The sequence below is a fragment of the Patiria miniata genome, unplaced genomic scaffold (assembly GCF_015706575.1).
Source record: "Patiria miniata isolate m_02_andy unplaced genomic scaffold, ASM1570657v1 HiC_scaffold_30, whole genome shotgun sequence".
Classification (NCBI taxonomy): Eukaryota; Metazoa; Echinodermata; class Asteroidea; order Valvatida; family Asterinidae; genus Patiria; species Patiria miniata.
In genome coordinates, this window is record NW_024037070.1 from 6,074,640 (window position 1) to 6,102,475 (window position 27,836).

Sequence of the window (27,836 nt, forward strand, 5' to 3'; positions counted from 1 at the left end):
AGACGAATTGTTCGAGGACAAAAGTCCCAAAGTTTAATCTCCAAAAAGTGCTTGAAAAAACACCTTTCCACCTCATAGAAATAAATAGATTTTTTAAAAACAAAATCAATTGTCTGTGAATCTTTTTGAAGTTGTTTGACGCTTGAATGGTCTCTATTGCAATTAGTTTTGTAAAGGTCAAAGCTAAATTGACCGGATTAATACGAGATCAGAAAGGATTATGTGTGTGTGTTTAATCCATGAATAATGAATCACTGCGAAAGTAATGTAGTGAGACGTCTTTTACGAGGCACCGTACAATTGGCACACAGCCCAGAAAAATGTATACAAACGCGCACTCAGTGCCGTGAACGCGCGAATATCATCCCTTTTCTGCCTGCTCACCAAAGTGTGAGTATCGTGTACAAAACTTGTGCTTGAAAACCAACATTTTAGTTTCAAATGAGCAAAATTTGTATTATCTTTACATTCTAATGTCATCATGCAAGTTCTCTGCTACCGCTGGGCTAGGTTTTAGTTTATTTCATGTTGACAAAAGGAGTGATTTGGGGGTGAATTAGTCTTCACAATCTCAAAGTTTTAATCACCGTGTGTCACATATTGATTTATGGCAATATGGCTGTTTCATGTCAGGTGCAATTTGGAAGCCTAGTTCACAACAGCCGTACACTGGCCAGGCGTTCGGGGAACCGGTGAATCTTAGGAACCGGTGAATATTAGGAACCTCACTTTGAATCTGGGAACTTCAGAAATACAAACTTTGTGATTTAATATATTTTATTATTGGCAACTGTGTCACAATTTATAGAGCTAGAAACTGATCTATTATCTTATCAATACTATTTGTAACAGTTGTTTTTGTGAGTTCAAATTGAGATCAGGCGTTAATTTAAACTATTGTAATCGATTTTTGTGAACAAGTTCATGAGACCAAGCATAATTTGACTCTGGCTTTGATTTGTTTCTTTTGATCTTGATTTGTCCTTGGCGTCCTTAAATCTAATCATTTGAGCGGACCTCCTTACTGGCGTTCCGCTACAAAAGTGGCGTCGTAGACAGGATTCGTCACAACTTCTTGACCTACTAGGCTTAAAGTATTTTTCTTCCATGTCTACTCCACCGCTACAGTAACTTCATGTTCTGTAAGTAAAATCTCCATGTTATCAGGGTATAGGTAGATTCTACTAATGGTAGATTCCTTCTGATCTTTAGGGCTTTGGTTGTGAAACTCTTCTATGTTTGATCTTCTGTCCTTCATCATCATAGATCATATGCCCTGTGACGTCATACCAACGGGCAACCGACGAGCAACCGCCGGGTAACCCAAACATTTCAGCATCTTTTTGCATGTCATTTTGCCCACACTGAAAAGTTCATGTCACCACTTTTACACGATCACTTTTCAGGCCAATACTGGACTTGATGACAAGTCGTTAGATAGTCGCATTTTGTCCGTGAACTTCGTCGAAAAATACTCCCATTATGTTGTGTACAAAATTGAACACGTATTCGCCAATTCGGTAATTGTGTCAGAAACAGTCAGCATCATTTGATCTGGGGAACCAGACTACGCGCATTGCAGCGATATTTTGCGTGCGTGGAGCCGGCCGGTAACCGGTTACCGTACGCAAACAATTATCTACTTGAAACCAAGTCTAAGCGAATGCGCGCAGTTGGCATCACGTGACCACAACATCCAATGTGTAAACAAAATATGTATAAGGTCTATAAGTGCGTGGGCATGAAGCCAGACGCAAGACGGGCGCCGTAAGGTACCGGAGTCGGGTATAAAAGCAATATCTGATTCATACTGGGCGGGTAACATTTGATGGCTTTTCTTTTTAATACTCTGACTGAATGATATCGAGTTTCGGCCTGGTAATCAAATCTACCCGGCACTTAGCAGGCGGCCGCTGAATCATTGTCCACGCATACAAAGCTGAACAACACAAGGTCCGTTGGGGTTATAGTTCCAGCCTGAGGGGGCCCCGAACTAAGTCAATGATCTAGAACATTTCGATGTAACCTATCAAATAATAAATTTTGGCGTCTCGGATCGTGGTGGGAATTATCAGATTCACTTTCTAATCAGTTTTTTCAGAGACTGTGATGTTGATCTGTCGCGTTGCAAAAACCCAGGGCAATGTAAAATGCATATAAAAGGGTTCATGCGATGAATTTTTTTTTTTGAGGAACACATTTTGTGCAACTTTCTAATCCTCTTCAATGTATAAAACAATTTGACATCCCTTGTTAGTTAATTGCTTTAAAAAGTGCACTTCTTTAAACGTTTGAAAGGTCCAACTGAGGGCGCTGGTGTTGTGATGTCATTTCAGGAAGACACTGTTCAGTTTAGGGGTTTTAATTATGCATCCATAATTTGCTCATTGAAAACATTTGTGAGAAAGGCTTGCTCATTGGCTTACTGTCATGTACTTACATAACAACGTATCACCAAAGAAAAGGAAATTTACGACAGCAAAATATCGAAAATTCTAGCAACTTTTTGTGCTGAAATAGCTGTAACATTGAGGTTTCTGCCCGGAATCACAGTTTTGCTCATGAATATGGAAATTGCATTAGCATCAAAACCAAAAAGGCACCAAAATACCCTTCAAAATAACCAAAACAATATTGAACAATTCATATAAGGTTAAATGGGACACAAAGGTGCGTTTCCATGTATTGCATTAAAAACTGTCATTGCATGGACCCTTTTAGGAGGGAACGCGGGATAGATTTTTCGAAATATAACAAATTCCTCCCCAAAATCCCATTTGTAAATACTCCTGCAACTTTTGTATTATATACTATCATTGAACTAAGCCATCGTTTTAAGGTCATTTGCACCTATGTTATACAACGCACGTAATAGTGGCCGTGTGCCAGATACAGAGATACGTCGGTTCGTGAAACGCTTAATTCCAATTTTTCATGTCGACGCTGCTTTGTGACGTCATAGCACTATGTGAATTAGCGTGTAAAGCGGCGTATCGGGATACGCCACTTCGTGGTGCAGCATTTTTCATTTTTTAGAGATACGCCGCACAATCTAATTAGCGTTCTTAGTTAATTAGAACTCCGATCGGAACAAAACTTTCTGAGAATGAGCACTTTGATAAAATAATAACGTTAATGACAAAAACTCAATTTGGCAAAAAATCGAGATACGCCGGTTCGTGGTGCGACCGACGAATTATGGGTCTCCGATTGAGACTTGGGTTGAGAAATGAGGTATACCCCGCTAGAATTAGGTTGCAGTTTGGGAAGACAGCTTGCACCCAAAGCTTAATGGAACAGTACACGTCCTGGAATGCGCCCGATTGGGCTACGAAACGCGTTTTAAACAAAATGATGCTAATTGGAAAGCGATAAACGTCTACGCAACCACCCTTTTAAAAGGGACCGTATAAGTCCGATGTCACATAGGTCCGACGCTTCATAAGTACGACGCCTCATAAGTCCGATTCGGAAAAACGAGGCGTTTAATTTGTCGGACCTACGAGGCGTCGGAGCTATTAGGCGTCGGACTTAATATGAGCGGACTCCCTTAAAAAACTGGGCGTTTTGTGTTATCCTTGCGAGAACCATGCGAGAACGAATTTCGGGGATCTAAATTTTGACTCTCAAAAATTGAGCTGTTGAGTGCTATTTGTGAATCCTGCAGTGCATCGCTTTCTGCGGACGTGCGAGAAACAGCATTTGTGTTTTGGCGCTCTGTGTATATTGTGAAACACACACGTGTACCGTACATTGTAAGGCAAGGACACGGCTGGAAATACGTTTGCGTATGTCACAACATGTCCGCCGCGTCCGATGTAAACGACCAGGTTTTTCGTCTTTTCTAGTGAACGATAAGACACTAGGATAGTGACGCGATCAAGCTAAATGAGTTGTTTGTCGACCCTGGTCAATTTTTACAGATTTAAAAAGAGCACAATCTCAGCATTACTGCTGTGAAAATCGTATGCTGATACCATCTTTAGTTCAAAAATTATGGAAGTTTGAAAACTAGAGATGTGATGAAGTGATGTGATGAAGTGGCCCTATTTTGGCCTTAATATCTCCAAATGAAAGTTCTCGACTCATTTAGCTTGATCGCAACCAGACCTTTGGAATAGGATAAGGAAACAATGAATACACTTCAGTGAATTTGGACATTAATTCAAAAGCTCCTAAGCTGAACATCTTGCTTGCCGAATTCACAGTAGGCCCGAAACAGTCGAGATCCAGTCGCATAAAAATATACACTTGGCGACATTCCCGTTGGTAAACTTGTTTTGCTAAAGGCCTGAGAAAATAACGTTTGTTTTTAGCAATTCCACCAGACTGGCCGCTCAGTCTGTCTCTTGTCCGTTTGTTCGTTTGTATTGACGTTCTGTTTGTTTGTATTGAAAATTGTTTGTTATCGTTATCTGGATTAAGGTGTGTTGAATACAGATGATTTTTATACATCAAAAACGGCTGTGATGAGTGTTTGAGAAATAACTGGCCAAAAAATCAGAACATCTCTAATTATAGATTTTGTACGATTTCCATTTTGCGTCACTGTGTAATCATTACTCCCTACGTTGCGATAGAGCATGCTCATTATACGTTCCGTTGCCTAGGCATCGCGTAATCCACTTCGGTAATTTTTAGTCTCTTATTATAAGAAGGACGGACCTGGTCTAATTATGGGCCTTAATTGTGGCGGACAACTGACGACTGTTGGCCCGGCTTGTGTTGCGGACTGATATGACATAACGGTTACAAAGTCCTAATTGAATTGACGAAATGTCAGGAAAGTATTGGAGCCGAGGGCGTATCAAGGGCGCTTGCGAAAATACTCTTGCCCAGTAACGGACAACAGACCCCAGAAAGGAGGAATCAAGCGCGAGGGCACAATTTGCTCTGGCCCGGTTAAGCAAAATAGACGCGCATGCGCATCGATCGTGACAAAAGGGCGTGTTCCGAAAACTTTCGCCAAGAGTACATTCACTAACGACGGTATCGCATTTGATCACTTGGTAGTTATATTTTATGGGAAACTTAGGGGGCCCATTTTTTGGTCAATTTTCCGGAGACAGACCGACCAACCAACCAACCAACCAACCACGAAGTGACATGTAGAAGCTCCTGGCTGAGCTTAAAAATAGGGATAGATATCACGGTATGGACTAGACTTGGTACAAGACTTGATTTGAATTTTTATTCCCCTATTATATGCAGCACGTCCCGTGAGTTTCCGCGGCGGTCGAGGTCTCTATACAAGATGAATCAAGCCCAGTTTTGGAAAATTGGCAGCGCTACCCAGGAGATTCCGAGCATACCTCACGCGAGCTGAATTCAAGCTAATACACGCACGTGGAGATAATGCTCGGAATTTCCTGGGTAGCGCTGTCAATATTGCCAAGACTGGGCTTGATACATCTTGTTGATGGAGACCTCGCTTGTCACGGACCGGCTGTATTAGGGGAATGAAGTCCAAGACTGGGTACGGACCCAATTCACGGTTGAGTTAATACTAGGCTTGACGTGCAAGCTCTTGCCGTTGGAATGAGATCTTAACAAAAAGTTAAGTCGAAATAGTACCGACGCCAAAACCTTTGCTTTTTACCACGAGTGAGATTGACACAGATCCTATTTAAAGGCTATTAGCTCACTGGCACTTCGCGATCGCCACAGCAGACCACTAACGAGGCTACAGGGGTTAAACAAAAACTCTTTAAACGTTGATGCAGCCGTAGCTTGGGAGTGCAGCTTGCAAAGAGCCCATGGCGGACCAACTTAATTGGTGATTGTTAGACTTCCATGCAGCGCAGAGTAGGAGAGCCTCTGTTTTTGCCCTTTGTATTATATACTTGGGGCGAGTCATACGATACTGATTGAAGCCTTGAAGGTGACTTTGTGATATTGACTTATTTGACTAGATTCATAAATACTTTTCAGTCGCAAAATAATTGTTTTCTTGCGAAGCAACTGGGCTACTGAGGCGGCAATGAACAGGTACACGATTTTGATTCTTATCTTCATTTCTGTTATAATTCTGGACGGTTCATTGACACGAGTGTCCCAGTAAGGCACGCACGGAGTAGTTCAAACACTCAATAGAGTGGTTCATACAGTGAATGAATTTGAAAAAGTAAACGGGACTGATTGATAATAGAAACCCTGAATCATATCTTGAAATCGGAAAAAAGAATGCTGAAAACAGAGAGGGCGTATAGAGATGAGCAAGTGATGAAAGGAAGGATTAGAGAAAGACGAGCATAGACAAATCCGGGAAATGAGGAAATCTTTATACCAGCTATTGTTCCGTCGTGGGGCAGTTGTTTTAAATTTGCACAATGGCTGCCACAAGGCTATCGCCATTGGAGGGGGGCTTCGTAGATGTTTCGTGATGACGTATTGGGATTGGTTATATGTTTTGGCTCAAAATTGGCTGCAGTGAACTCTGAACGGCGACTCATAGTTCGATCTTGTTCCCATTATACTTGCTTTTTTGAAAGGCCTATGTGCAAAGTCACTGATGCAGTGCCGAAATCCATCCAAAGCAAGACTTGTATATAGTTTCGCACTTGATTTAAAAATGAACACCCCCTAAATGCCGAATGTTGGTACATACCAAGATACCAACAAATCGGACCTGTAGTTCTGTTGATATAGGCCTTACAAAAATGAACCTTTAATGTGACGTCCGTGATGACGTCATCATGACATCACTTCAATTTACATCTACAACACGTCCCGGTCTTGGTACAAACCAAGACAAATCGGACCCGTAGTTCTGTTGATATAGGCCTTAGACAAATGCACCTTCAAAGTGAAGTCAGTGATGACGTCATTATAACATGAATTCACTGTTCATCTAAAACACATCCCGGTCTAAGTACATGCCAACTTTCAACCCAATCTGATCTGTAGCTCTGTAGATAAAGGCCTTAGAAATAGAGCTGACAGCGAAGAATCAAACTCTGCAAAAAAAACCAGTAAAATTTCGTTTTCACGAAATTTCCCCAATTTCTACGTCAGTGATGCGAGCGGTCGGCAAAGGCTGCATTTATACGGCAAAAGCCGCTTGGGACCAGCCTACCCTAAAGAATCGGCTATGCATAATGGTGCGCGGCAGCTGGGTATTTGGAGAAATTCCTTTGGACCGAGATATATCAGTCCAAGATGGAAACGAGCTAGATTAATTACTTGTCACCTTATGGCCAACAGGGGAACCGGAGGGGCTTACAAGACACACTGTGAAAATGAAAGGGGTATAATTGTCGTAATTTCCCGGAAGAAAAAAATATATGTACCATGACGATTGTATTAGTATGGTAATTTTGGCACTGTAAAAAAATTACTTAGCCTATTCGTTGAAGAGCGAAAGGTTTTTATCTGAAAAAGAGGTTCGTCGTCCGAGTTTGGAATTGAAACCTTTTGCATTTGGTGTTTAACCTCCTGCTTTTAGTGTTCTTCCCGTGTGTCTTTCGAACTATGGGATCGTGGAACGCCAAATTTTCAATGGACGAATTTTAAACTAGTAGCCGAGGCGTGACCGTCAGTGCCACGCCGTTGATTTACATTCGGAACCTTTTTGTGTAATCCTCACAACAAGACAAGGCAGTGTTTTCTAGCTTGTGTCCTGTGCGCATGTTTACGGTGTAAATCAAAACACTTTTTTTGTTGCCCCCCCAAATATTGTGTTCTGGATCCGCCCTTGATCGTATAGATAATCAATGCTGACTCCTTGGCTGAAGTGCGCATGCCTAAGTGAAGATAATCAGGACAGAGAAAGCTTGGAATCTTAACTTTATCCCTGGTAAGTATTGGTTTGATTTTCAAAAGGGTTTTGAATTGTTCTTCTTCAAATAAAGGCATGTCAAAAACAAACTCAACCGATTTAAAGGAAAAGCAATCATGCGCTTTTTTCTGGAAATGGTTCATCATGTTCATGATGTGACGATCTCGTTGCCTCTTACATTTGTGTTTTTTCTATTCTTTTCGATCCGATTCTTTTTGGTCTTCGTTTCAAGTTCAATTTTGAAATTCACGTGCAAGTATGTACCTATTCAAAAAGAGCGCTCAAAGGGTGACTCGAGTTTGCATCTGATGTACCGCATCATCGATTTCCCTTGAAATCGATTGAGTTCGTTTTCGACATGCCCGGTTATTTGAACACAAATAATGTTAAAACTCCTTGAAATAGTAAACCAATACTCGCCAGGGATAAAGTTCAGATTCCAGCTTTAAAATGGTATAAAAATAATGGCGGTACCATGACGTGTTTCTGTGCCGACGCTAGAGCCTCGCAAAAAAAAGAGAAAAGTTGCGGGTATTTTGGGACGCGCTGTATATCTTGTGCACTGTGTCAGCTCGTTAAGCCTAATGCATGCGATGTACGTATGACCCGGAGAGTAGTCTGTATTATAGTTGGGACTTGGGACACCTCGACCGCCCTTCTGTAAAAGGACGCTTCAGAAATCCAATCACGCTAACTGCTATCCCAGAGGTGGTTTTATAAGTCTGACAGAGGGCCTTGCTTGATCCTATGTAGTAGCGAAAATCTACTTTTCACCTTGCCATCATTCTAGTGGATCGACGAGGCTAACCACTATGATGGCCTCCTTCTTTGAGGAAGATCGAGAAATCTTCTGCCACGAACCAAACACAAGCACGCATGATGACAGTTGCTATCATACAGTAAATCCGTGCGTAATAGCTTTGGCCGTGGGTCTGAATGGATTGGATTTACATTTCATTTGAAATTTGAGAAAACAAAATTACGGTAACGACACTATACTGTAAATTGCCCGGGAGTGAAATTGGTAGATTTAGGGCGTACTATGTTTATATCTCTCTGCAGATGGTGCAAAAAAGGTGCCATTGTCACTGCATCAAAGGAAGATTTTGAGCATTTTTATGTGTTTTTTTTGTCTGAGCCTGTACGGGGCTACAAACATTATGTAGACCTTTTCACAGTATAAACAGACTCTGCTTAATTTTTTTTTGGTCGGTACTTAAACATATTCCTAGTATAGTTCGTATAGCTGTTTGGTTGTTGAATGACGACCAGAGCCGATATTTTTTGAAAAATGCCAACGACTTGGATAATGCACGCTCTAGAACGACATCGCCTCCTGATCCTATCCGTTACAAACCCCTGCGGTAAATTTCAATTTAAGGGGCTAAAATTACTCTTTGCGTTTGAGTGCAAGAGGGAGCACCAAACACCAGCCAGTCTGGCTTTGGTGACAGGGGAAGCGGTGTCGGGTTCAGGTTCAAATGAATCGATGCAACTGCACATCTCCCACTGCTGCACTCGACCTTATACACCTTCTCCAACTGGTAGCAATCCAGTTGTCAAACCTTCAGGCGTCTTGTGTCGAGAGTTGTGTTTAGCGGGAGTTGTTTTCATTTAGCACTTTATCGCTGTCATATTTTATGTGATGTAAATGTCATCACCACTACTCCACTACTCATTTTAATTATGATATCGCGTCCTGCTGACGGACTAAAATTTTAAAATCATAGCACAAGTAGCCGCACGCTTCAACACGCAAGCCTTTATTGCGATGTATTGTATTTTTCACATAAAAAAACCCCACCATTCCGCTTACATTTTAACACTAGAAGAATTTGACGTGAAGAAAAATGGAACAGAAATAGTGTTTCCTTGCTTTAAGGCAAAAGTGAAAAATATATCCAAACAATATCCTTAATGTCCCGTTTCGTTAAAGGACAAAAACCAGTGACATATTTCCGTGTCGGCGAATGGGGGGATGGGGGATGACCCAAAATCATAAAATTGCCCAAACGTCGAAATTTAAAAAGCGTGGGGGGGGGGGGAGGCTGGACACCACATTCTACTAGAGGGCGCTACTTATGATACAAATGCACATCTTATGCAACCTTGCGCTCTATCTTACGTCGCTTACTCTTACATCAAAACGATGCATTTCAAGCTTTGTAGCGTTTGTTCTCCGATTTAAAGGAATATTTGAGTACATCTGGACTGTTGAAAAGTTAGGAGTTAACTCCAAAATCGGATTTTTTTTTGGTTTCTCATCACAAACGGGGGGGGGGGGGGGGGGGATGATCCAATGACCCATCCCCCGCTCAATGAGTAGATGGGGGGCATATATCCTCCCCACCCCCGGGGATTAACGCCCAACTGAGATAAACTATGTGTTTATATCAATAGGAATATTTAAATGAACAAATTAATGGTGGATAATTTGTTTTTCATATCACATAGCCTATATTAGCAAGGTTTAGGTAGCTGTTATTGGTGAATTGCGATATACGTGATGGCAGGAAAACTTTCGATGAGATGACGTAAATGAAGGTCGTGCCGAACACGACCAACAGTTAAGTTTGGATGTAAACTCGGCTTGTTTAACATATTAATTATTGTTGGCCACTCCATGATATGAACCACTTTGTTTATTTATTTGAGAAAGATCCTTTTAGGATCGAAAGTTCAGTCCCTCTAAAGCTGTTGCCACTTGCCTTTTGTTATCATAGTTCATTGTTGACAATGTCGTTGAGGAAGTCCCCTAGACGATACAACCTACAGGGTGTCTAAAAACCCGAAACCCCGAACCCTAACCCTCAATTAAGCGCCCTCTTTTCACAGTGTCTAAAAATTACATCGCAAATATCTTTACATATTTAGAGATTATACTCCATTAGCTTTTCAGCAGCGAAAACATTTTTCCAATATGGTAAATATTTATTGAGTTATGGCCAATTGAAAACATGTACCGCTTTTTCATTTTGTCCACGGCCACTGATATTTTGACTGCCGTATTCAGAGTGCGGGCCGAAACTTGCATTTGTGAAAAAGGCTATAGAAAGCAGAGACAGAGCAGCAAAGTAAACATCTAAGAAGTTAACCAAACAGTCCTTTTCGGGACTACCATTACTTCCAGAAGGATAAATGACCATTGTTGCAAAAAGTAACAAATAAACTGAACCAAATAAAGAAGAAAACATTAAACCATTAAAGAAAGCAAAACTACCCTCACCCCAAATCCATTACTTTCGTAACAAAATGACATTTATTGATACCACAGACAGATGGAGAAATCGGCACTTTTATTTTGAATTGGCCATAACTCAATAAATATTTACCCGATTGGAAAGATTCCTTAGTTGTTGAAAAGAAAATGGACTGTACTCTCTAAATATGTATAAATATTTGCGATATAATCTTTTAAAAGCTGGAATAAAAATGCGCGAACATTAAAACATAATAATAATATATGGAAACGGATTTTTTTTTTGAATCCCGAATTCCTATACGTAAACATCAGTAAAAGATCTCAAGTAAGACTAATGAGAGATTTTAACAAATATATATATTTATATGTTACCCTGGGCATTGGTTTTTAACGAGAGAGTTTTTTTTTAACGAAAGAGAACACTCAGTGGCATCGAAGCCTCGCAAAAACACAACTTGCGTCAGGCAAATCTCTCCCGGGGACCGAATACCGTCATTTCTAGGCCCCCGGGAAACCCGGTGCTATCCCGGCGGCGAGTAAGCACGGTCATTAAGACGTGCTCTGGCTAGGCCAGATGTTTCTGGGTAAAGTTGAAATGGAGACACACGTGAGGGCCCTTTTTTGATTAACAGTTGTTTTGGGGGCATTTTTGAGATCCTAAAACTGTTTGAAATATATATATATATTATACAAGTTTCGGGATGTAAATTTTTTGGGGGGATCATTTGTAGAGTTGTATAAGTTAAAAAAATACATATCCCCCAAACTTTCACAGGTAATTGTCTGTTTTTACCTCCATGATATCACAAACTTCAAATAAGCATAACTCTTCTCAGGAAAGTTCGTTTTCGAAAAAAACCCCGCAAAACCAACCTTCATTGTGCAGGGGAGATCTATAGATACACATGTATAATGGTCAATCTATAAATTTGGGGTCCACTTTTTTCCCCCGTCCCTAATACATCTGACATCTATGATTTTATAATTCCGATGCACTCCTAAATGTAGTCATCTTCCAGCAAAAGTGATAATGAATACCAAACAACTAAAATACCGTTTGAAGTCATTATACTTGAATAACAAATTACAAGTTACCGAGGTAACAGGGACAGGAAAAATGTCACTCTGGACCCTAAATTTATAAAATGACCGATGTGTTAACAACATCTTAAGCCTATTTTCGACCATACAGTTGCCCACAACAGTCTGTTTTTTTGACAAAACACTTTACAGTGCACTTTGAGTTTACGCAAGAAAAATCCATGAGAAATCCACAGTGTGTTGTGTCCACCATCATAATTTACTTATCCCCTCCTGCCGGATTATGCGTCTCCTCCCACACACAATCATTTTGGAAAGGTTGAAGTGGGATGTTTGTTTGAGGCATTCTTCCACGGATCAAGATCTTTTTTTTGTATCGATTGCTAGTGGCCCTGAACAGAAGACTCTCGAAAAGAACTGGGCTCGTGTCACACATTAGACTGTTTGACTATCCGTCGGGGAATGCGTCAGAACACGTCATACTTACGTCATGAAACCAAAATGGGGAACAACTCAGGCAGTCTGAAACTTCCATTGTTTTTTGTTTCAAATGAAGTCATCAGTTTAAATGGGACACGAGACAAGTAAACCTTATACCTTGGAACCTGAGAGGGCTCTTGTTAGATAAGAGCCTTATGTCAATTAGTGAAAACAAACGAGAGGCGCAGCTTCAGAAGAGCTTAGGCCTGACAAAAATGTGTTTACGGTTAGGCCAAATTGCCGACCCCACATGCTTTATTGCCACACTCGGCCATAGATTTAAATAACGTACATTTTGAAAAAAAGAAAAGTCTTTCTTATGCAATTTTTTTTGCGTATGATTGGTTAATTAAACAATAAAAGATGTTAATTAAACATAATAATGTCAAAGGAACCCCTAAATTAAACAAAGTACAAGTATAACACACCGACGGAGAAACACAGAAATGTTACAAAATAAATTTATTTTCCTACCTACCTACCTGCCTGAATAATTAGGGCATTACTGTAAATCAACATTTTTTCTTGGACTTAAAAACACCACAATTTAAAAAGAAAGTCAACGGAAAAAAAACAAGTCATTGGTAAAATGGGCGAGAAGGCTAAATAAATGGTTCTACAACAAATGAAACGACTCGAACCTGAGCTTTATTTATGCGTTACCCTTTAAAAATCCGTCCCATGCATTCAGTTTTCGATCACACTGGCACTCATTTTCAGCCTGAATGAGTTTTTGCAAAATGTCAATATTTTTCGAACTCAAGATACTGCAAACTGATAACCGTTCACTGAGCGTTGAATGTCTCCTGACGTGACAACAGCTACGAACGCATATTATGGTCAGTGGGCAGGGACTAAACAACTGCATGTGCAGAAAAAAAAAAATACGGACGTGGATCGAGCGTGTAGGCGTTCTGACGATGCTGCTGCTGATTGCAATTATGAAGATATGATCCCGGCTAGAAATCCAGGCCATTTTAAATACTGAACCCCTGCATTCGGGCTAAGAAAAGCAACGAAGCAGGTGCTTTGCTAATTGCCTGACCGAGACGAGACTCGAATCGAGCCTAGCTATATCAGCTGCCGTATCGAGCCTCCGAGCTGGGCTCCCAGGCCAGGCGCAGGGCCTTTATATAAACGTCAACACTGCACACAGCTCTTCAAGTATTCTTGGAGAGATCTAGGGCCTTCTTATTTGGTTTACAGAAGGTTTTGGCCTCGTGACAGATTTAGAAATATTTTCAAGGCAGGGCATTCGATCTTTGCCCATTTTGGTTAAGACGATCGCGATTGAGAGCAAAGAACGCTCGCGGTTACCTTGTATAAACGTCAACACTGCACACAGCACATTTTCCTGGAGAGATCTAAGATCTTCCTACTAGTTTACAGTATGGACTTGGGGTGTGTGACAGATTCGGAAAGTATTTTCAAGCCAGGCCATTCGATCTTTGCCCATTTTGTTGGGATGTTCGCGATCAAGAGCAAAAAACGCTTGCGGTTACCTTTAAAACAAAGCTGGCCTTTTTAACTCAGAGGCAAAAAGGGTTACACGAAGTTTGAGAAGGCTAGAAGCGAAATATCTGAATATGTTGACCTCAGACCTCCAGTGTTTCAGTCATTACATTAATATGAACACTAAGTAATGAATCTCAGCTGCAAAATGACGTTGGTTCATGCGAAGTAAGCGTACGTTGCAGAATATATCCCCTGATTGGAGGGAGACTGGAGAAACACCGAGCCAGATACTTTAATGATAGGGTCATGGAGGAATTCCTCTTTGATGGGGCTTCGCAGATGGGCAGAAGGGCCTCTGTTACAATGTGCTGCTTGCTTGTTTGCTTCAATGATGGCTGATGGCTGCCGGCTGGCTGGCCTGCCGGCCTGACTGACCAATTCGTTGGCTTGATCGATAGCCTGCTCGCTGGCTGTTCCTGGTTGCAAAGATTATTCAAAGGTTTTATTTTTGAGCTATTCGTAAAAGTGGGAATATTGTTTCCCAATTATTTCGAATTTTTTTTTTTCGAAAACAAAAGCTTCTGGACCAGTCATTAAATCTGAAAGGGGAAGACGAATGATTTGAATATGTTTGCCATAAATGCAATTAAACGCAATTAATATTTTGATTTTCTGTGATTTTAGTTAATTGCATAACGAGCGATTTTATACCCCCTCCCCTAATTTTGTACTCTGTGCTTGGCGTTCATTTATGTGGCGGAACATTATTAAGTCCAACTTTACGTAACTAATGATTATGTTGTCGCTTGACCGTATTTGAATGGCCAAAACAGCAACTGTTATACAATCTCACCACGTGACATCAAACTGACCAATGGGTGGTGTCGTTATACAACTGAATAATTATCATATTGACGTCATGCTGACAAAATGTTATAAAAAGATTATTTGAACTCGACTCTTCATCATTTTTGTCCAGGTCGAACCCAAACACTGGCTGATTTCCTCAACGCCCTGCAGAAGTATGGGTCTCCGTCTCATCTTAAGTGCTGTCTTACTACTCACGTTACTTCACATGTGCTGCGGAACAAAAGGTAAATAGTACTTCCAAAATACGTACAACAATGATCTCATAACAGAACTCAACCCAGCAAACCCCGACGGCATGTTTTGTTGGAATATGCCAGGATGGATTGGGTACCCCTAAACTGACAGCAAAGTCGGAAATACGTGTGGGCAGCATGGTGAACTTTGACAGATTTTTTTGTTAAAAAACGAGTTTGACAGAAAATTTAACAGAATGGAATTTTTTGGCAGATTTCTGGCAGAATTCTGCAAAAATGGTTATTTGACGCAAAAACATAGCAAATTTCAAAAAAATTGTACATTTAAAAAAAAAAGCTTCAATCTTTTCAAACAAACCCTAGCATAATTGGACAGCTTGGCTAGTCTAGGTGCTGAGGTTCACTGATGGGAACGGATTTTCGTCGTGACGCAACCGCGTTTTGCCTCAAATTTACGCAATTGCATAACATCTTTATGCGACTACAGATTGCTTATAATGTAATTTGAACCTAAATTAAGGCAGTACTACAACATCTGCATGTGATTTTAAGTGTTTATAGTGTATTTCGAGTAATTCTGGTGAATTTGGCAGATTTTTGATAAATCTGACAGATTTTTGAAGTGCATTTAGCAGACTTTTGCCATAACCCTACGGTCACCCTGGTGTGCAGTTTCCCATAATGGTGTTGGAATTTGCCAGGTTGGTATGGCTCCCAGTAAATCATGCTAGGGAGTTAACAATTTGCCTTCACATTGACGTAATTCAACAGGCAAAAGAGATAAGAAAAGTTAATTGTTGCGCTGTAGTATAAACACCGTTTAATTAAAACCGACGTTTATTAAAAATTAAAGTCATTTGCCTCTGAAGAAGTCCTTGCGAAGGATGAAATATCAGGCCACTCTAATTTTTTGATTTGTAGATTTCAGGTCAATCCAAGTCAGTGAGCAGTTTGCAGCAGTTTAATTCATATTCAAAAATTAAAAGGATATGTTTTGAATTAAAAGTATCTTAAATTCTTTTTTTTTTTGGGGGGGGGGAGAAAATTTGGTGTTCACATAATCTATAAATAATTTCAAACCAGTGTAGGCTAATGTGCAGTATAAGACGATTCGTTCCCAAATAGAGGTTCCACCCATTTTTAGCACTGGCAGGAGCTTCTACATGTCACTTGGTGGTCTGTCTGTCTGTCTGTCGGTCATGGTGTCCGTTCTGACCATACCCCCCTTGTGGGGTGATGTTCCTTTCAGGACACATCACCCCACTATTTTCACAATAGAAAAACATCAACTCAGAAGAGAATCTTTAGAAAAGGGATAGTGGGAACACAATGCTATCACCCCACAATTCCGTCTGGCTGGAGCGGACGTCAGTCCCCCCAAATTGACCAAAAGTGTGGTGTTCCATAATGTGCCATCGGCGTCGCATTTTATTGGCGTTGCATTTTTAAGCTTTGGTAGGGATCATTTTGATCGATTTCATGCAAGACTTTCATGCAAGACTTCTGGCAACACGGCCAGAGCTTATTGTGCACTCGCACTTGTTTCTTTTCTATTCACAGTGATAATGGAAAGGAAAATGCGCACACAGTTCAACTTGAGTCAAGTAATTGTGGACATTTTTGTGTCGGTTATTCAGTCTTTCTACGTTCCAGTTGGAATGTTTGGAGGTTTTCATTTTACCGTAGTTGCTCTATGATAACCTTTAACCTTTTGAGAATTGAGTGTGCAAGTACGTGTGTTATCAAAAGACAACTTTGTCTCTGTCAGAAATGGTATCTTTTTAGGCCGGCAGACAAACAAACTTGCTTGGTTGTGGTTCTCCCATCGTTTATGTTATATATACTTATGAAGGAGTATCTACTCCGGCGACTTTACTCCGTATTTTACTCCTGCGACTTCTGTCGAACATTAGTGATGGCTCTCCAACATCGTCTTTCTGTCATGCAGCTATGAATTTCCCTTGGTTGTAGCTGGGTGTCCAGGCACAGTGGTCATTGGTCGTCCCACGTTTCGCTTCCCTTGGGTTGGCTGCCAGAGAATCAAGCTGGCCACTGGTTGGTTACTGGATCTTCTGCAATGCCCTGCAAACTGGAGTCTCTTCTTCATAGTAGTTGTTACTTTTGGTAGTTGTCTGTAGAGCTCTTGTCTGATTGGTTGTGTGACTCTAGCTTCCAGCTGATGTTGAGTGCTGACCTAAGCAGTCTGGTGTAGCAGCCATCTATTGACTTTCTTATAGTTTTGTTGATAGTGTCCAGGTTTCTGCTCCAGAAGTATGAATACTTTAAAAATGTTATACGTCGATTGGTTTGTAATCTTTTATGAGAAAAACACACCGGTTGTTAAGCTAGTTCGAACTTATTATTTGGTACTGAAAGCGCCTATTGGTGCTGCATAATGTAGGCTCAACACATTTATGCCGCCAGATATCTTCTGGAATTGAGTGAAGATAAAGAGTGAAGATGGATCTTTGGACCAAAGGAGAATTTTTTTTATGATGCCGTCTGTGATAACCTTTTGAATTTTGGGGCATGGTGATAACAACCTTCAATCATGATTTCTGCATCTGTAAACAGTGTTGTAGTCCAGTCACCAACGCCGAGTCCGAGTCCCGAGTGACAAGCCTCGAGTCCGAGTCCGAGTTGTTCACCAAACTAATCACATTTTAAAAAAAATTACATTTCAATCCTCCATTCTGTCTTTTAAGTTTGGCCAGTGTATGTAGTTTACTTTGTGTGTGTGTGTACATGTTGTTTAGACCCAAAATGTGTTTTCCTTTTAATTCCCATCCCTAAAAAAACCTCCTCCATCCCTTCCCTCCATGTGCTCGTCGTGCAGGCGCTAGGCGTGCGTGCGCGGCCCCTGGATACGATTTTCCGCGGCGCCTTGTTTTGTCTATGGAGTAAAAAAAAAAAAATGCTATACGTTCGTCGCACAAATACGTAACATTATGTTTTTTCTTTTGATGAAAATACGTGACTCGAGTAACGAGTCACCAAGCTCGAGTCTGAGTCATCATGGTCGAGTCCGAGTCCGAGTCCGAGTCCGAGTCCCAGTCATTTTCCAACGTGAATCGAGTCGAGTCCGAGTCCTACAACACTGTCTGTAAACATCACCCGTACAGACAGAATTTTGCAGAATCTGTCGTGTAGAACTTGCAACTGCGCAATTATTCACCGAAGTCGTTCTCCGAATCCCACGATGACGGGTCAAACTTGCAATTATGACAACGGTAATTCAGTTAAAATCTGCAGGAGTCCTTGCAAGCTGTCAATGCGGTACACAATGGCACAGTGGGCTGACATGCTCGACGTTTTTATTTGACAGTTATTGAACTTAGCCTGGGAACTACTGACAATCACTCTCCCCATTCCCCTGCTGATAATACGATCGAAGGGTCTGGTGAATTGGCGAACGAAATGCATGAAGTTAAGTATTCGTAAAATTTGTCACATTGCACTGGGCACAATATTCCTCGTCATATTTCGTTTGCTGACAGCTGTTATCTTTCCCGTAGTAGGGTATTACTATTTCCAACGGCGGGTGATGCCGGGGGGGGGGGAGGGTCCTCAAACCCAGCGATATTTTGTCTTTTTTCAAGGATAGCGCTGGCACCTCACATCCTGTACAGTTAAAAGTACCAGTGTCCCGCTAGTAGCCATTTTTACGAACGAAACAAATTGGGCCACTTGCCCCCTGGACCCGCAACCTGGATACGCCACAGCATATTACGAAAGCATTTGTGCGGAAACCTTTCACAAACCAGCCAATATCTAGCACTAATTATAGCCCAATCTAATTGGGACACCAACTCCTATGTAAAGTATAGTGCTGGTTGTATACCGTCCAGAATCCAGACATTGATTTGGGGGTAGTTAATATGCACCAGTCGACCTATCGGATGTAGAATTCTTTTGGTAGTGCATAATAATCGCCAATACACTCGGGTGTTTGTAACGACCGTACCACTTTTAAGGCGCGTTTTTTTTGGTCATGAATTATCGACAGCATTACCGGAGGAAAGGCAGATCGTTCGGAGAGTGCTTACAGATCGCGTAATCTGCATGCAGTTATCCGCTTGGTGTCATGTTTACTGCCCTGGCTTTAGCAATGTGATGTACAGTGTAACCCTGAGGTGTATATTGCACTCAGTAGTGCTGTAATGTAGACCGTAGACAAGCTCTTAAAAATCTCGGATCAAATTCGACCCGTCATCCGGATCAGATTTGACCTGACAATCTTCAGGGTCAAAAGGACATTTTTTTTCATGTAAAAAAACGACAGTTTTTTTGTTCAAAATGACAATTGTGTGTTTGTCATAATAGGCCTATATCGACCTTCCGGAAAAGAAATTTTCGCCCGGAAAAGCGGTCAATCTGATCCGGATTGGGGTCAAATCTGACCCCGGACTTTTAAGAGTGACGTGCCATAGTAAAATAAAAATAAATAGATAAAAAATAATGATCACAATAACCATTAAAATTATGGGAAATGGGTCATTTAGGAGACATTCCCATAGACTTGTAGGCAAACCAACGCAAGCAACAAGTTTGACGTCAGCGACTATTGTCTCATGTGGGCGCAAGCATGATTGGACTGACATCCTCTTTTCTTCTTTTCTATGAATAACATGTTTAACTTTTCGACGAATAAATGCCACTTACTCTTAGGACTTCATTGCTGTGAAGGATTTATATCACCAGGAGACCCATTTTCTTACTGTGACTTAGGTCATCAACATGACCTATTATGTAGATAGGGAACTTCTAACGACGACATATACGGTATTGAACGAGTGGAACAAAATTCATGCGGTTGAAACGAACGAAGTGAAACAAGATGGCGGCGCCCATGGGCTTTGTTTACATATTTCACAAGAGGGCGCTACAACACAACTGATGATGAGTTATACATAACCAGAGATGACATTGACCTCGCCTGAATTCAAGTATTTCCACTCGTATCCTATTTAATAATTTGTCCTTGAAAACAACACACTCCTAAACTTTACATGAAGTCGCCAAACAATTATGAGATGCATGCGTATAATGAACAGTCTCCGCAGCATAACACACGAATCATGCAATCAGAATATGATATGCAGGTAATGGCAAGCACGCTTTCATGAATGATCGACTCCGGGCGTAAAATTCAGAGCAAGAGCAACACCTTGGAAAGTTTATCGATCGCATACTGATGAGTATAGCTGAAGCTTGGACAGCTTGCCGAAACGCGGGGGAACATGAGGGATAAAGTTGGTTACCATTGGGTATTAGCGGTTATAATATCGTCAGAACTACTTGAAGGTTATTAAAGATTACGAAACGGGAACCTAATTTGACTGGAGCCTATAATAGGAGACACGGTTTTCGTCTGTGAACTGTCGATGCGGATGGACTTTTTTTTGTGCTAATTGCGTTACGTGGCAATCGACACTTGGTGGCGCTGCTCATTTCCCGTTGAGGGGTCCAGACCAGTACATAGGACCAAAAATGGCCTAGGCCGGCCAAATCACGATTTGCATGCCCTCAAATTCTTCAGTGTTAAAACATTTTGTGGGCCTTGAACTTGAAGGTTTGTGAAAAAGAATGATGGAAGCCGTACAGTTGCCGTAAAATCCAAGTTGATGTTATGATATCTTTTGCGACCCCTTTCAAGGAGCAAACTTACAGTATTTTATATACAAAGAAGTTGTACTTTCCCCCCCTGAAATCTAATGCCTTTTTGTACGTTCTTTAGATTATCCGAATCAAGCGCGTCATGAAGATCTGTGGAGCCTGGCTATTTCTCGCCGCGAGGTGGCAGCACACGCACACAATGACTTGCATGTCGTCGTGAGAAGAGACACTACTGATACGGGCCAGCCGGCCGGAGCTGGCTTTCCCCTGAGCGATGGTCTACCCCCACCGGGCGAGCAACTTCCCCCTTTAATCACGCCCAACGAGGACCCTGCTACCGCAGGTAAATGGCACCCATTGTTGCACTGTGAACAAAACTTCGGAAAATTATGTTATTTGCCCAGAATTGATGTGGAGTTACTTCATTGTTGGTTTATTCGGGTAAAAAATGACCAACTGTTGGGAAAAGTTTGCCTATTAGTGTCGGAAGTTGGAACGTTGACGGTTTTGCGGAATACGTGCACCGTCCATTTGCCCAACTTTTTTCACAGTGTGGATTTCGGACATAGGCCCTACAAATCGAATGAAAGTCAATAGATACTTAATAGAGATAGTGCGTTGACGCAAACAAATAAAATAAATAAAATATGACAATAAATTGAGTTAGTCGCTAGGCAGGATTATGCATTTTTGGAAATTTTGAAGCACAACTCTGACACTCTGCACCACATAGCGTTTTGTGATTTTCATCATATTGATTTTCACTTGTGGAAATCAGTGTCAAAGATTAACATGTTCTTTTTTTTTTATCAAACAGCGCCCTCCGTAGTCATAACACCAAGCCCAACAGCTGGCAATGGTAAGTCGGCTTGTTTCATTTTCTTGCTAGCTGCGGGTAGCAGCAGCTCAATAAATCATCATGTCTCTCCGTTAGTCCGTAGTAGTTATTTAGTTCGTTCGTTAGTTAGTTAGTAACAAACGTTGACATTGTTTATTGCTCCTACATATTTTGACCGATTTCAACCATACTTCGTCAAAAGTACCAGTAGCCCAGCTCTAATATGTCACGTGACCAAACTGGGGTCAACGGTCATCATGGGGTCAAGGTCAAAATAACACCATTTCAAACAAGCTCAAATGACAAAAGTAGCGCCATGTTGGCCTTGGTCAAACATTAAAACATGTCCATGGCGACCTCTTCGTCTGACCTACAGCTATGGGGTCAAAGGTCAAAATAAGATGAACGCGAATCCGTTGGCCCGCAGCTTCCGAGATCCGATCGAGCTTGTTTCACAGCGATTTTTAATGAAATTATACATTAATTATCGATGTGCCCTTTACATTAATATCGTCCTGCTACGTGAAATCCTATGAGCAAGTCTCTTTGTGGAATTTATGTTCAATCTAAAGTTTAATTATCCGTAATATTGTTTTTTTTTGGTTTCTCCGTTTGTTATTTGCAGGTTCACCATCGTCAAGGAGTAGGCCTACCTTTGCCTATCTCGTCCTCTGCTTGGTATCTTGTCTTTTTCTACGGCAAACTTTGTAGCAGCCTTAAGCCTTAATTGGATAGAGGAATTTTCTCATCTTTCTATGTATATCCATAGATATCCTACGCACAAAACTTTGCACCTCCTCATTTCATAATTGATTGGCGTAATACATTGTATTTTTTTTTTGGGGGGGGGTTAAATTACTTGCTGGTCATTTCAATCGGACTACAAGAACATTATATTAAAACGAAAGGTCTTAACGTCTACTTCTTGATGAAAAGTCAGCGGACCGTATAAATTTGAAACGATGGATGCTTATTGGGTTGTTGAAAACTAGGCCCTACTAATTGAAAATGTAGTTTTCGCGGGTTCTGGTATCTGCTCGGTACTTTGGGGAATTTAGACTTTCATTGCGCGTGTACTGTATTTGGTTTTCATGTGGCGGATCTGGGGGGGGGGTGTTAGAGGGTCTCAACCCTCTCTTGGCAACCACCCCCTCTCTCAATCAAAACCTGGATCCGCCCCTACACATCTATTCGCTCGTCCCGCCCCCCGCCCCCCGCCCTGCAAACAGGACGCTAGGAAAAGCTGATCTCTTTGAGCTCTCATTGGATAGATTTTGCTTGACCTAGGACGTACCACGCAGCACACAAACCACGTAGCGCGCTAGCTGTATTCAAGGGTGGATCCAGAATCCAGAACACAATCTTTTTTTGGAGGGCCCAACAAATTTTTGGTCCCCCTAAAAGTGGGTCCCAAAAAATACGGCGTGGGGTTCGGGGCCCACTCAAGGGCCCCGATTATTTTTGGGATTCAAGGTGCTCTGTGGTGCGATCTGAGGCAATTTCTGTCCACTTTAACGATTTTTTTGGGAGCCATGGTGGTGTACGCAGTGCCAACCTTTATTGCGACGTCACTTAAAAACAAAAAGTGGGTTCGTTTTTGGGGCCATGGCCCCCGTTGGCCCCCCGGATCCGCCCTTGCGATGCATGCGAAGGTCATGATAAGTTACCCATATTGACAGGCGACTTCCTTCACAGCATTCCGTGAAGCTCATCAGCCCTTCCCAGCGCCCTGTTTGCAGGGTGGGGTGGGATGGGTGGGGTTTGGGGGTTGCGAGCGAAGCGATATCTATAAAATTCAGGCGCATGAGGGCGTGCTCTCGGATACCTTGACTTGCAATCGACAATTAACTTGAAAGTATAAGAGTATTGCCACATATAGAAAACGGGTTTGAAATATTGTTCTTAATATTCATCGGAAAAGGGTAATGTCAAATGCAAAGGGTGATTTCGAAGTAACTGAGGGTGAGCTTTTATAGTCTGGCCTTGCGTTGCCGTGCTTGAAGTCATGCCGCCTTGAAAATAATGGGCTATCTGGCAGTTTTAGGGACTGCAGAAAAGAACCACCTACACACCTACATGTATATTTGCTGCATGTGCCTTATAGTCAAAGAAAATCCTCCATCACGCACGTGTCTCGGAAAAAAAAGTCATACTAATCAATTCCTCCGTTTTTCCAATGAAAGATAAAATGCAAGGAACCTAAGATTTTTGTTGTTGAAATAATTGTCTGAATTGTTTCCATTCTTTTCACTGTGCATCAAGGATGTGTCCTTATGATCTTAATTTGGTGTATTTCAGTTTCAGGTATCTACAGCTGTGTGCATGTGATTTTATATTTTATTTCGATGCATTTACAAGGACCAAAACTGGTGTTCATTGTGTCCAATTAATGGTACTTCACTGGTAAACAACTTTACCAAGTAGGTATAGAATATATTTATTGTGTATATAGAATTTAAACATGTCACGTTGTTTGTAATGTTATCGTGATATTCCAACAAAATTATTGTAGCAATTAGCAGAATAATTTGTTTTTATATAAAAAAAAAAAGCTATGCTAATGGTGTCAATGAAAAGCACTTGAGATTTACATAATTTATGGTATTAAACCGAGGATAGAAAATACCTCGTATAATATTTGGAGGAGAAACGCTCATGCGAAAACCAACGCGTTCCTTCTCATATTACAGTTAAAAACGGGAGCATGCAGGGCTATACGTATGAGGGTGAGAGTTTGTGTAATGTAACAGAGACATTTGTTTTTCTCGAAAACATCGAAAACAAGTCCTAGTTATCTGATACTGCCGTGTGCCTCTGCATAACATTCTTTACACAATGTTTCTTGTTAGTGTATTAACCGTACAGAGGCTTGTGTGATATCATGGAGGCTCGTGACGATTGAAATGTTACGTTGTATTTCAAAATACTAATTCACCATACCGAAAATGATAAGTTGCTTTCATTGAAGCTACGAGTTACTTAGAAGTCAAGTGAAATCGGTGAATTTTCCTTCTCTAGTCCAACTGTGGTGAGTGGTTTGTTTGTCTAGCGAGAAGTTATAGTAACAGTGAAAGGGTTTGTAGTGGTGAGAGGGGTGATGGTAGGGACAGTGCTCTGACTGTGGCGGTTGCAGTGGTATAATAAGAGATCATTACACTGTTGCCATGGTTATGCATCGTGAACTTCCAGTGGATGCAAGGGTATACTTTCGACGAAGGTCAAAAAGACGATAATAACGACACAGAATGAAAAAAAAACACAACTACGAATAATGCTTTCGATATAGTTGCCATGGAAATTGTGACGATGGTATTGGATTGATGACTTACTAAATACGGATACGGTTGAGGTTGAGAATAAAGGCTGGGTGGTCTGCATTTGTGAAGAGGTTAGGGTAAATTTGAAGGATGTAATCATCGATATTATGGAAGAGAGGGAGAGAGAGAAAGAGGGGGACGGTGAGGTTTGACGTCGGCATGATTTGAGTGATGTTGACTTAGACTTGGATGACTCACAGAAAATGCTCTTTCACTATAGTAGGGGCTAAATTGACGTCAAGATATACACTCAACCAAAAAAGAAAGCCCCCTAATACTTTTTTGTCTAACTCAAAAACTACTGGGCAACTCTCACTCAAATAACGACTAATCAGTACAGAAATTCCTTAGTAATCCAGCCATACTCTTTATTTGGTCCAAAACAGTGATAATGTGTACGAAATTATGCAATTTATGACAAATGATATATACCCCCAAAAAGTTGCACTTTTGTGTACGTGCAAGTTGAATGTGAAAATTTCGTCTCAAACGCAATCTTCCAACAAAAAAAATTCCTTAAAAATAATTTCAAATTTTGATTTGGTTATCTTTTTACCCTTTCCCTTATACTAAACCTCAAAGAACCTGAAAAGTATGCTGCAAAGGAAAGGGTGAAAAGATAACCAACACAATTTGAAAATTATTTGAAGACATTTTTGTTGGAAGATTGCGTTAGAGACCAAATGTTCACACTCAACTTGCACGTATGTTATACACAAAAGTGCAACTTTTTCGGTATCATTTGTCATTGCATAATTTTGTACACATTATTGCTATTTTGGGCCAAATTAAGAATATGGCTGGCTTGCTAAGGAGTTTCTCTACTGATTAGTCGTTATTTGAGTAAAATATGCCGAGTAGTTGTTGAGTTAGACAAAAAAGTATTACTCGGGGGACTTTCGTTTTTGGTTGTGTATTACCAACACATTAGTGTTCACTGAATGAAGTCAGATTTTGTTTGCAAAAGTCGATTTCCTCATTTTTTCCTCAGTCGTTCCTTTTTTAAAACTGAAAACAAAAAGGAAGCAGGCACTATGAAGGAAAGAGAAGCAACGTTAAGATCATCTGAAATAAAATTATCGGTCGTCTGTACATTGACACAACTTACTTCGTCGGTGAAAACAAAATCTGAAATATCTCATTACAAAGTGGGAGCACATTGAGTGAAGCCACTAATTATAATTCACCCAAGTACTCGACCCCGAGCATTTACGAACAAAACATCCCGGTATTACCGGACTGTAATCCAATCAGTCGTACTTAATCGAATCACGGCTCGCTGAGATGGAATGTTCCATTTCACCCCTGCAGGAGGCCGTGCATAATTTGTGTACGTCTGGACTAGTCTCCTTTCTCATCGCGCTTGTTGGCGCCTTGAGACAAAGACTATAAGAAGTAAGTGCGCGTCGGGGTCTTGAATTTGCACATTTTTAAAATTTAGGCTTCGTCTGTGGCTTCGGCTTCTAGAGATCTTAGAACACTGATGTAGGAGACTCATGTTAAATACGGGTCCAATGATGTCCTGTTCCGTAACACTAAATCCTATATTTTAATATGAAGCACGATTTTAATAATGCATTTCCTTTGATTTGAAAATGACATAGTTCTGAAGCGATAGATGCAACCGAAGCTGTGGACAAAAGACGTGGTTTCAAAAAAATCCACAATGTAAATTAAGTGTGTGTTCCTCCCCCTCCACAGTATGAATTACTAGCAACGGAAATTATTTTGTTTCGAGGTGACAATGTGTTAAGCCCCGATAATTTAAATAAACCCCGGTCTGTCAAGAGCGTGCATTTCCTCAGCACCGATCGGTGTTGCTTAATTGTGTTGGGAACAGGGGAGAATGTCATTTAGCGTCTTGTTTTCTGTTCGATCCATGATCTCGGAAGGTGTCTGCTCAAAAACGATTAGTCGGTAAATTATATGTGTCCCCGACAAAAGTTTGATTTAGATTGTATTAAATGGCATTACCAGAGTCCTTTGCGACTAGGCCTATTTCCTTTTGTATATTGTAGCTTACGTTGGAGGTTTATATGTTGAACTGATTAAATCAAGCTATGAGTAATTCAATGTGACAGAGCATTGTGCATTTGTCTAGTTATAATAATGACCAAAATGCTACCGTAAGGAGACATTCCTGTAGACTGATGCCCAAATAAAAAACAATTAGAATCTTCCCATAACCCCATTTGAAAATACTTTTCCCTCCCCAAACTTTTTAAATTCAACCTCAAGGGATCAATTCAAGCAACTTGCGACAGTAACATTCGTTCTAGAAATGGTAGTTCAAACATAATAGGAATACATTTAAATGTCTCCATGGAATAATTTACTAAAATAAATTGTCTCATCAGGGTGCCATTTTGTTGTAATACTCAAACTCGTAAAGTGCAGCCTACGTATTCAATTCCGTGTCCATTTTTTCCTGTGAGGTTTATCCCAGTCCATCCTAGCCTGAACCGTTGGAAGAATTTCAATTTTTATCACCGCAAAAAGTAATTACATGTACTTGACATTCCGAACAATTTTTGAATATAATTTCACAATTATTCTCTTAGTTCGTTTCAAACCTTTTGACATTTCCATGTAAATTTTTACTTTAAAAAGTCGGGAGTAACTATGATCAGGCATATAAAAAGGACGTAAATAAAAAAAGATTTTTCCCTCTTTATATTAAATAATAAACAAAAAATATATAAGTGATTGGGCACCGGAGTCACCGGAGTTTCATAAATATCAATTACGATAACTGCCTACGATACTTGAATCCAGGGACGTATTAGGGTTAAACTTCTGAGGGGGCACCTGGGGTGCACAGATTATTCAAGGGTGGGGGGGGGGGGGGCACTGAAGGTAAGTGATGTACATTTTTTTGTTCAATGCAAGATTTTTAATGGAGGCGCTCCCCAGTGTAACGCTACTACCACCTGCGAACAATTAAACAAATATATAATATTATGTATGTTGTTTGCGCTTAATGTTGAATCATTTATTATACCTTACCCTATTTCGGGCAAACTTTTCAGAACTTTGCATTTCCACC

The 27,836-nt window shown here is 40.8% G+C and overlaps 1 protein-coding gene across 1 annotated transcript; it reads left to right on the forward strand.

Moving 5' to 3' along the window:
• The first annotated feature begins 383 nt into the window (after positions 1-383).
• Positions 384-23,009, forward strand: LOC119739042. The gene is made up of 5 exons (XM_038213876.1): positions 384-390; positions 14,935-15,049; positions 20,757-20,978; positions 21,453-21,494; positions 22,099-23,009. Exons 2-5 carry the CDS (start codon positions 14,980-14,982, stop codon positions 22,182-22,184), a joined length of 420 nt encoding a protein of 139 aa, XP_038069804.1. The 5' UTR covers positions 384-390; positions 14,935-14,979; the 3' UTR covers positions 22,185-23,009.
• The last annotated feature ends 4,827 nt before the right edge of the window (positions 23,010-27,836 follow it).